At 35.1% G+C, this 12,128-nt stretch overlaps 1 protein-coding gene across 2 annotated transcripts in view; it reads right to left on the bottom strand.

Moving 5' to 3' along the window:
* The window catches only part of igsf5b (immunoglobulin superfamily, member 5b), a 47,514-nt gene that overhangs the window by 33,437 nt on the left and 1,949 nt on the right, over window positions 1-12,128 (bottom strand). For both annotated transcript variants that reach the window (XM_056473451.1, XM_056473450.1), the window contains exons 2-3: window positions 8,763-8,828; window positions 5,002-5,319 (exon numbers count right to left, since the gene is read on the bottom strand). In XM_056473451.1, coding sequence (XP_056329426.1) covers window positions 5,002-5,319; window positions 8,763-8,799 — 355 coding nt within the window. In that variant the 5' untranslated portion in view covers window positions 8,800-8,828. The remainder of the gene's footprint in view (window positions 1-5,001; window positions 5,320-8,762; window positions 8,829-12,128) is intronic.

Raw genomic sequence — 12,128 nt, forward strand, 5'->3', positions numbered from 1 at the left:
GGAAGCTATGGAAATTAAAAATATAAAACAGAAAATACGTTAGGACCATTGCTATTGTTTACATTCCTCAAAATGGTCTATACATTTAATTTTGTAATTAAATTCACATTTACACTTTTGTGTTTGGGCTTGCCTATATTCGACAACAAGCCAGCATTTTCTAGAGTGTAGAAAAAGAATTGGTTGTTATTTTTGTACTTTGCACCAAAAATAAAATCTCATTTTTTGTTAAGAGTTAAAAAATACAGATTTATTTTAAAGCAGTTATTGCGGTAACCACACACTGTAAAAAATGATGTGATCAAAAAGTAATGACATGTGTTTTTATGTAACTTCAACTTGTTTCAATAAGTAAATCAGGTTTCAACTTAATTTCTTTAAGTAATGCACACTTTAACTTGATGTTTTAAGCGTGTTCAATTGATGTAAGTTGAAGCAACTTGTAAAGTTTATTTGATTGAACTTAGAAACAAAAAAGTAAAGCAGCAGCCATTTTTTATAGTGCAGTTCAGAAGCAAGAAGCAATATATTTGTCATGAGCATGACAAATTAGAGTGAGAAATGGGTGGGCCAGATTGGCGATGATGGCTCCTGAATCCAAGATTAGATTCAAGTCGTGCTTTCTGTCTCTGTTTACCACCCGGTAGAGTGGCTTTGCAGTAGGTATTTTTAATGGCCCCCAATCGATTCCTATCCCGAGAGCCCTTGCTCTGGCATCGACAATGTCATACGCTCCGTCAAAACTGCCAGAGCAGCAGTCTTCACTCCGGCCAGCAGCAAATGAATTCTCCTGCGTGAAAAACACCTTAGTCGATGCTTAGCCCTAAATCAGCCATCTCATATAAAATCCGACAGCTTCTCTGCATGCGGGAGGCTCTGGCCTTTATAGCCAATGTGTGAACAAGATTATCTTCATTTCTGTATTATTATATAGCCAAATAGCTGTTGAATTATTTGGTGGCCATTTGGATTTTATTCCTGTTGATACATGGGTCATTTTAAGGGAATAGAACACTATTATATGAATCATTAATTGATAAGAAACAAGCATTTTCATGAATGAAATTATATGTGTGAAACTGAAACCTATATAATAATTATATTTAAATGTAAGTTATTTTAATTTAGTTTTAAATTACATGCTTTTTCAAATAAAAAAGTACAGTAAAAAATGTCTGTATTATATAATATGACTTGACATTAATTAAAATATCAAGTTTTGGCATCAAAACTTAAACAGGAGTGTTTAGCCGACTTATTAGGCAACAACAAAAATGGTTAATATCTTAAGTTCTCTAAACTTAACATATTCATTTTTTTAAACAATTCACCATGTCTCTGTTGATTGGCTGTGCTTGAAATTCTGCCTTGACAACTGCACTGATTGGTCGATATATATTATATGACACAAGGTGATCATTTTGCTTCTGATGCTGAGTTTTGCTGAAGCGCAGCAGGACAGAGGTACTACCTGAACCCATTTGACAAAACAGAAAAGTTAAATTAGTAAGTAGATGTTTAAATGCTTTTACATTTTTCTTAATCATATACATGGTGGCGCAGTGGGTAGCTGGTTCAACATTTTTGTATGTAATGACTCAAGTAATGAAATGAGGACTATTGGTTTTATATGGAATGACTATTCAGCATTCACAAGTTTAGTTGATTTTGGCTGACATGAGATAAGCAAATGATAATGTTATAAAAAGCAGAGAGTTGTTTGAAAGCAATTGATGCATGTCCAAAAGCATTCGCAATTTGTTGGAAGGAATGAGAAACTGCTACTATGATGTGCACCAATGACTAGAGAAATGCATTAACTGTTGTGCAAATGTAAATAGTGTTGTGGGAAATGCACCAAAGCCACTGAGAAAAACTGTAATTGAGTTGCTGGTTTCCCATTACTCAAATGAACTGAGGGAATCACTTATCACTTAGTAGGGATTACAGTGTATACTGTCTTTAGATTTGCATCATATATTTGTTATTTGAGGCAGTTTAAAATATTGTCATTGCTAATAATAAATGCTGTAATTATCGACCTCTAACAGTGCATGTTAGAAACAGTCATTGCCAGTCATTTCTCCTCCAAAACCTTCCTCAGCCCTTGTAAACAGAATAATATAAGCAACAGCTTTGGTTTCATTCAATCAGTTCAAACACAAACAAAAAGTCATGATCGTAGAAAGCAGCTTCTTCTTGTGCTATCTATAACACAAACCAAACTTTTTCAGGTCTCGACTACAACTACAGTGTTTGAGAGTGAAGGTAGACATTGTTTGCAAGCAGCCAATGGAAACCCCCAACACAATCTCACGGCAATTCGTAACTTTTTGATTTAGTGGCTAATTCGTACGAATTCGTATGATCTAATTGGTACAATTTAGTACGATTTGCTCATCCGCTAATGACGGTTGGGTTTAGGGGTGGGGTTAGGTGCCACGCCTCCTTTTTAAAATCGTACAATTTCGTACGACTGAACTCGTACGAATTCGTATGAATTAGCCACTAAACTGACAAAACGTAAAATACTTACGTTTTCTCGTGAGATCAGGCTGAACTGACATTATGCAAGTTTGTTGTAGGTTTGTAAAATGTAAGAAAGAAGTAAGACTGGGATTATAGATAAGTTGTTTCAGTGTAAAATGTAATCATTTTTGACAGATAAAATCTTAATTTATGATTAACTTTGCTCTTCACGCTGCTGACGTATTACCCCGGATGCGCCTGTGCTTCGGAAGTGAATGTGCGCAATATACTGACACTGAGGAGAGCAAGCTGTTGATTCAAGCTGTTATTTTTTGTTTCATGTGTGTACAAAAGTATTTTCATGACTTGAAATATTTTGGCTGAACCACTGAAAAACATGGTATTTTTCTGGACTTTATACGAGAACTGTTGGAGTGGAGGATGAGGGAGCTTTCAGGTTTCACGTAAAGTATCTTCATTTGTTTTCAGAAGACAAGCAAAAGTCTCAGGAATTGGAGCTACACGAGGGTGGGTAATAAATAACATCATTTACAATTTTTGTGGGAACTAATGATCAAAAAGATCTGTCTACTCTTTAAATTCATGAGACCTTTGTTCATCTTCAGAACCAATTTTAGTTGTATGTGCACTCAAAAGTATTCAAGTAGCTATATTTTGATTGAACCACTGAAGGCATATGGTCTGTTATGAGGGTGTTTCTTTGTATTTTTCTTTACTTTGAATATTTGGGGAGCATTGCTATCTATGGAGGATGAGGAAGCTCTAAGATTCCATTTAAAATATCTTAATTTGTGTTTTGAAGATGAACAAAGGTCTCAGGGGTTGGAACAACACGAGAGTGAGTATAATATAATTGTCATTTTTGGGTGAACTAAACTTTTATCCCATTGTTGGGTTTGTCCATATTTGACCCAATGTTGTTTTATGATATCTATCTATCTATCTATCTATCTATCTATCTATCTATCTATCTATCTATCTATCTATCTATCTATCTATCTATCTATCTATCTAACAAAAGTCTTGTCGCCTATCCAAGTTTTAGAAACAACAAATAATAACTTGACTATTGGTTGATCATTTGGTATCAGAAGTGGCTTATATGACAGACGAAGGCCTCTAGAATACGCTTATTTTACCGAAATAAAATATGATCATGACGTTATTTTTTTATTATTTAATTTGGACAGTAAGGTCTGACTTGCTTAGACAAAGTCTTGTCACTTAACAGAAATACTGTACAGTATACAATATAAAGTCCTGGTGCAGTGGAAAAAGAATTAATATTGTGTTTGAGTCATCTCTGCAATGACTCAAATAACTTATTAATTAAAGTCATCTGGAATGGCAAAGAAAGCTATAAGCTATTTATCAAGATTCTTTGAGATGCCTCCTCCATCTTACCCCAGACGTGCTTAATAATGTTCATATCTGGTAACTGGGCTGGCCAATCCTGAGCACCTTGACCTTTTTTTGTCAGGTATCTATCTATCTATCTATCTATCTATCTATCTATCTATCTATCTATCTATCTATCTATCTATCTATCTATCTATCTATCTATCTATCTATCTATCTATCTATCTATCTATCTATCTATCTACACAGGCTCATTCTGAAAACGTAGTCCCGCGGCTATTTCTGGGGACCACAAATTATGTAGGCGGTGGTATGTATGGCTGCATTTCATTTATTTAAGGTAAGCGAACGCTGCGAGGTGGTGTGGCGCCGTTCCTTTCTGCGCTTGCCGGCTGCCCGCTTACCTCCGTGTTGGGGGGCTTTCCCGCTGCAACCAGTTTGTCCAGTTAGCTCGTTGTGTATGTCAGTGAACTTGTAGACGCAGAGAGAAGTCGACCACGCCGACCGGGTTCGAGTCCAGGGAAGAGCGGTTCCAGAAATCAGGTAAGACAAAAACAGAATCCAAAAAATAAAGCAAACGAGTGCATAAAAGGGGTTGAGAATACGGTGAAAATCCAAAAACGTGGTAAAAAAACAGACGAGGGCTTTTCTTTTTCTGGACGGCTTTTGTAAAAATCATCTGTTGGGTTTAGGGAAGTAAGTGGGTGGGCGGGCCAATCTGTAAAATTGTTTGGGTTTAGGGAAGGAGGAGGAGAGTGGGTCAGTCGATTGGCCGGTCACCCAGTCAATCATTCAGTCATTCATTTAGACGGACGGTCGGCCGGCAGCGGCCTCTGGTGGGTTTACGTGAGAACGGCTTGGGCACGCTCTCCAGAAACATCCGCGGGACTATGTTTTCAGAATGAGCCCGGGTTTTTTTCTTTCTTTCTATCTATCTATCTATCTATCTATCTATCTATCTATCTATCTATCTATCTATCTATCTATCTATCTATCTATCTATCTATCTATCTATCTATCTATCTATCCTTGTGTTTTGTAGACCAAAGAAGGTCTTGGAAAGTTGGAACATGAGGGTGAGTAATTAATAACTTAGTTTTAATATCAAAATACTGTTGCATATGTAAACATACTGAGTGAAAAGTCCCATACCTTGTACAAACAAGGCCGATGATGATTTGAGGTTTGTAGGAAGCAGTTCACATCTGATCTCCTGTACCGTCTGACTGAATGAAGAGTTGCTCAGGATTAACTCCCACACTGTCAGAGAGGACATGGAGTGATTGACTGTGGAGATGCTCTCAGATCTGGCCAGAGTACCATGCTCCACAGAAACGACGAGGATTGTGTCTTCACCCAACCGCCAATTCATGACGTCCCAGGGTGCATTGGTGCTGCAGTTAAAGCGGACCTCTCTGCCTCGCAACACACTGACGTTCCTAGGTTCTAGATGGATAAAAGAGGCTGCAGCTGTGAAGAGGAGAGACGCGACTGAATTCAGTTAGCTTCGGCACACATTCTTGGAATTTAGATATATGAATTTATGGCAAAAAACATTCACATAGACAAAGACTTAAATATGTGTCCGCGTTTTATTATTTCAAAATTATAACTTTTGTTTTCATTCAAATCAATATTTACTTGATTAAAATTAATATTTACTTGTTCTTATTAATATTAATATTTACTTTACTTATTAATTCAGAAAAGTGTGTATACACACACATATATATTTATACAACAGTTCTGTCTGGTTCTGGAATCTGATTGGCTGATAGCAGTGCGATATTCTGCCAGTAACATCAACCGTCCAGACCCTTAACCCTTCATCCTTGTGTATTACACAGCCCACATACAGCAATAAGCAGAGGACACTCTACAGTTTGACAAATATTGCAGCTGTTGGGCAACATAATGTACTTTTGAGGGTTTTTAGGTGAGAATGTAGTTGTTTAGATTGCCAACTATGCAGTTTATTTATAAGGATAGTGCCTATTTTAAAATATTTATAATTTCTGAGAGCCATTAGCTTGTCAAAGACGGTTGACCATGTTCATCCACAAGATGGCGACAGAGACCGCATAATAAGCCCTAAAACAGCGTAATTTCTAACTACAGCTGAGGAAATCATTATTCAACAGGTAAATGACTTTCTAAGTTGATCTCTCTTATTTGTATGTTGTAGTGCTGTATTTATACCATAGTAATATTGTGATCTCCTGATTGCAACAGAGAAATACTGGGAGATATCTCTGTAGACTGATTGCATTTCATGCCGTTCAGCATTATAGTCTTAAAATGTCAGCAAAATCTCCTGTTTTGTCTTCACTTTCGGCATTACACTAGAGAATTATTTAAACGGTTTCTGCTGTTTTGACGTCAGCTGCAGATGCGAATGAATGGTGGAAGAAAGTAGTTCCTCTTACAAAAGGGTTTTGAGACTCTCCGTGTTTGATTTTCTTTTTTATACACACAATTTTTTTTGTCAGACTGTTGTATAAACAAAATAACACACTCGAAGCAGTGCAATGTGGCTGTATATCATCACTGATGGAACTCTAAGGCACTCGGCCGCCGATATACAGTCACACCGCACTGCTACTTGTGTGATATTGCTCATACTGTAGTGCAATTTTGCATGGTGAAACATTCTATATTAGCATGATGTTTAAATAACTGCATTTATTATGGATTGGTCAATTACATAATTAAGGATTTTAAGAATTCATCTTTTTAGTCAATGTTATATAATGTTCAGATAAAAAGTGTAATTCTATTGGAATTGTATTGCAGCTGATTTAAGCTAATAATACAATCATATAAATGACATAGTAAAATTAAATATTTAATAAATTTTAAATAAAAATAGTTTTATAAATTGTTGCACTACATTTTAGATTGATGATTTAACAAAAAAAATTATGCATTTTTCTATATAAAGTTAATTAAAGAAAAAAAAATTAAATATGTGTGGAATCTACACACATTGCCATGGTTTTTTTTTTTGGGGGGGGGGGGGGGGGGGATGGGTTGCTAGAAAGTTTAAAAATCAGCATTTATTTAAAACATATTAAACTACGGGGCCTTTTTCTTTCAGCAGTGAGCGTTTTACCCAATGTTTAGGTGTGCACTGCTCTTTTCTAAAGTCAACAAAAAGGCAGTGTGATGTGCCTCGCAGTTTCAAAATTGAACAGTGCATTGGGTGTGATCAACTGCTTACAGTTTTGTTTCACTACGCTGAATGATTTCAGTTATTGCACAGTCGTGAAAAATCGCATCAAAACAAAACAGAAGGTTGGGATGAGATGTGTAAAACATTAGTCCTACACACAGGAGCAGTCTGAGGACAAAAATCTGACAAATCGTCACCTTAGAATCATAAGGTGCTATCTGACATATTGTCAAAATTGAGTTATTGACATATTCTTATTAAATGACAACTTATTTACATTATGGGATGCTTTTTTTAAAAGTTTTTTACATTTTAAGACTTTTTTTTAATGTTACACACATACTATATGGAATGCTACACACATGCTATATGGACGAAAAAACTTTGAAGCTCAATATCTCAAAATCATTCAGAACGCAGATAGAACCTTATAATTGCAAGGTGACGAACTGTCCGTAAATTCAACATCTAAACAGTGTCTTTATGTGTGGTCACTATAGTATGAGCCATGAGCAGAATTATTAACTACGGAGCATTGAATTATTAGAAAATAATGCACACCTACCATTTTGTGTGCCCGCCTCAGATTTTTAGTAACTCCTTAAATAAATGTCTTTTAAATGTCAAATAACAATTTTTGTCAGATTACCACATTTTTTTTGTTAGCAGTCATTTATTTACTTACTCCAAACTGTCTATGCTTTGTATGTTTTCAGCATTGATAAAAGCAAGTCAGCTTATTTATAATAGTTTATAAAAGATGATTTTTATTTCAGATGGATCATCTGAAACTGAATACTGGAGTAATCATTTTCCAAATTCACCTTTAAATCAGAGGAATGACAGTTTTGAATGTTGAAATAGACTCAAATAGAAACCACACTGTAAAAAAGTTCTTGTTAAATTTACTGTAAGTTACTGGCAACAATTATCCAGTAGTTGCTGTATTTCATAAAATTACTGTAATACTAATTACAATAGAATTACATTTACTGTAAAATGTAATGCTTCATTTTCTATTTATTTTTTATAATTTTCTATCATTAACAGTATGTTACTGTATATTTTTCAATGAATTCTGTTTACTTCACAAAATAATTTGTCCAAACAAAAAATAATAATAATAATATATAGTGTGTGTGGAGTTTTTCATTTGCGGTACTGTATTTAGATGGACAGTAACGGATTTTTTCCCAGAATTCATTTAAAAAATCTACAGTAACATACTGTTAACCATGTGCACAGTATGGAAATGTTGAAAATACATTATTATACTGTGTAAACAACAATATATACAGTAACACACTGTGCACAGCTTATACAGCAAGAAACTGTTGAGAAATGCAGTTTAATACTGTGAAAACAGCAGACATTTATTTTAAGATGAAATATTTCACAATATTATTGTATTTTTTATCAAATAAAAAGCTCTATCTATCTATCTATCTATCTATCTATCTATCTATCTATCTATCTATCTATCTATCTATCTATCTATCTATCTATCTATCTATCTATCTATCTATCTATCTATCTGTCTGTCTATCTATCTATCTATCTATCTATCTATCTATCTATCTATCTATCTATCTATCTATCTATCTATCCAATTACCATGAGAGCCTCAATTCACACAGTAGAGGATAACATACGCCACTAATATTCCATAATGCCACTTTAATCCTATACAGCTCATTTTGTTGGGAGCAAAGTCATGTAGTTTGCTTAGAGGCAGACTCACCTTGGATGACACACAGCTGGAGGATGTGGATGTGCATATTGTCAGAGATACAGTCAGGCCATTGTTCTGCTCAGCAAGGACACCGAAGAGGAATATGTGCAATTGCCACAAAATATAAAACTGTAGTGAGTATTAACCTTGTTCACAACATAAGCACAGTGAGTGGTGTAATTCCCAGTTGTACCTCAAACTATTATTTCATTTAATGAACAAATTAAAAAAATAAAATAAAATTATTTGAAATAAAATCACTTTTGATTTCAGCAAATGTCTGCTGAATAAAATGTACATTTGAATTAAAAACAGAATAGAAAGCACAGAAAATAAATACACCCACACATCTGAAGCATAGCATGGTTTTAAATATCTTTAATATTAAATAGCAATTTTTTTTTTCGATATTAATATCAAAATGAAACGTTTAATAACCCTTCAACTGCCTGCTCTACCAATGGTTGACCATGTTTTAAATAATGATTGTTAAAATCCTTTAGAGAATGACGGTTTTAAATGATGGTTTACAGCATTGTTGGTTCGCAAAGAAAATCAAACAAACATAATCCTGTTGCACTACTACACTTGATTGTGGTTTGTGGAAAGAAAACATGTTAAATGACAATCTGAAATATTTTATTGCATACTTCAAAAAATAAAGATGATCTAAGTATTTAAAAATGTTTTTTTTGAATATGTTTTAAAATATATTGGTCTTACAATTCATATTTTCAGATTTTTCATAGTATATGTATTAATTCCTGTACTTTTACCATAAACTGATATATCAACCATTTGGTAGAGGTTGATATTTTAAAAATTATGGAATGTGTTAAAACTAAATACATTGAGTGTGTTAACTAGCGACATTAGGAGTTAAAGGGCACCTATGGTAAAAAATCTACTTTTCAAGCTGTTTGGACAGACATATGTGCACGTATGGTGTGTAGACCATCATATTGGGGTGATATAAGCACACCCAGTGCTTTTTTTTTCAATTTAACAACATAAAAAACGGTGGACCAATTGGAGCTGTTTTCAAATCGACCGCAACTTTACGTAGGAGTGCGGTCCCCCCGCCCACCAATATTGATTGACAGGCGCGTCATCATATCCTCAGTTTGTTGATTCACGTTCGCTATTTTCAGCGTGAGTCGAAGCGATATCACTAAAGGAACACGCTAGCTCTATTTTTAGATGCAAGTCTCATTGGGCTCAACACAAGATCAATATTCTCCACATTATCGCTCTAATCGGAATTATTGGTTGTATCTTTAGGTAGGTTTGCAAACATGTGTACTTCTCATTGAGTCTACCTTATACTTCAGCCGTTTGCATTTCTCGCGATCCCAGAAGCTCCCTGTGATCTTAACTAGCATGCGTTTTAGAATTCTAAACATCGGTTTCTATCAGGGTACACTCAAGTCCACGGCTGGGCGCCGCGGACCGCTGCAGAAACCTATGTTTAGAATTCAAAAATGCGTGGCGCGACGATTCGGGACACTTCATGTCTCTGCCGCGCTACAGAGAGTGTCTGGTGTGCCGTGTCGCGGCTTCGAGCGGCGCATCCGGTGCCTCAGTCAAAGTTAATTCAGTGTGCGTGGTTATTAGTCTCGGTGTACAAGCTCGGCATTTGAAACTAGCACACAGTTGGCTGTAAAACTGTACAAAGACACAAATGATTTTGTACTCTCTGCTTGGTCTGTGTCAGAGTCGTACATGTACGACTGAATGGTGATCCCCTCTCTCCTTTTCCTTCTCTGAGTCTGTTGCAAACGCAGAGCGCGTGAGCTCATGGCCCCGCCCCCTTGTTACGTTGGCGGGAAGCCGAAACTAATTTACATGTGAAGCAACACACCCTTAAATCAGCGAACTGTGGACACGCCCCCAACATGACACTTTTTAACACATTATAATAAAAAATCTGAATTGTGTTTTAAACTGAACCTAAACTGGCACACTCAGAAGAACCATAATATTATTATTAAATCATAAAAAAGAGGTAAACTATGTGCCCTTTAAGAAATGCAATCCAAACATTTTTTTTCTTGGTGTGGTAGTTAAAGAGTTAAGCAGAAAATAATTCAAATTAAATTAAAAGGATTTCTAAAAGATCATGGAAATTAAGAATAAATAAATAACTATTAAAATTCAGAAATATATCAGCAGGAAATGTTTTTATGTCAGTACTATTTCACAATATTGATATTTATTAAATGTTTTGTTAAGCACATAAATGCAGCCGTGCACATATTTTCAAAATCATTCCTAAACAAAAATACTTAATATTTTTATGTTTATATGTTATATGTTGTGCTGTATAAAAAGTACTGTATGTTTTACATGTGTTTAAAGATGTGTTTGCATGTTTTTTTAAAAGAAAGGCCAATTCACGAAGTTGAAGGCTGCATTATTGAAATAATTGTTTTCTACAGCTTGTAATGTTATTTCTTGTGGAGAAAGTCTTATTTCTTTTAAGTTAATTGGAATAAACACAAACAAACTTTAAATATACATATATTTAAGGTTAATTTTATCAATACTTATCCCCTGAATATTTTTATTTCTTCAATTGTCTACAGAACAAACCACTGTTGAACAAACCCAAAGACTTGCCTGTCTAATTAACCTAGTTAATTCTTAATATTCATTCATTCATTCATTCATTTTCTTTTCAGCTTAATCCCTTTATTAATCTGGGGTCACCACAGCGGAATGAACTGCCACCTTATCCAGCATATGTTTTATGCAGCGCATGCCCTTCCATCTGCAACCCATAACTGGGAAACACCCATACACACTCCTTCACAACGGACAATTTAGCTTACCCAATTCGCCTAGCACATGTCTTTGGACTGTGGGGGAAACCGGACACCCAGAGAAAACCCCCAACATGGGGAGAACACGCAAACTCCACACAGAAATGCCAACTGACCAGCGACCTTCTTGCTGAGAGGCAATCGTGCTACCCACTGTGCCACTGCGATGCCACACAGTAAAAAGTGATTAGTTACTTAAAGCGAGTAAACCAATTGCCTTAAAACCAACAAGCTGACTTCACAAAGATAATTAAAGTAAACCCGTTGTAACTTGGAAGTGTTAAGTTGACTTCATTTTTATAATTAAGCTAATTGAACTCACTTTTTTAAAGTCAACTCATCCCTTTTTACAGCGTCAGACTATTTTAGCATGTCTGTTTTTAAATGACTACTGTAATTTTTACAATATCACGTATTTGGTGCTTCATTAAGTTTATAAAATCTACAATTATAGCCTGTATTGAATTAGAAAAAAGTGATTAGTTTACTTATATTAAAAAGTTCAATTAGCTTACTTATGAAAAAATTAAGTCAACTTAACAGTTCCAAGTTA

The sequence above is a fragment of the Danio aesculapii genome, chromosome 15, assembly GCF_903798145.1.
Source record: "Danio aesculapii chromosome 15, fDanAes4.1, whole genome shotgun sequence".
Lineage (NCBI taxonomy): Eukaryota > Metazoa > Chordata > Actinopteri > Cypriniformes > Danionidae > Danio > Danio aesculapii.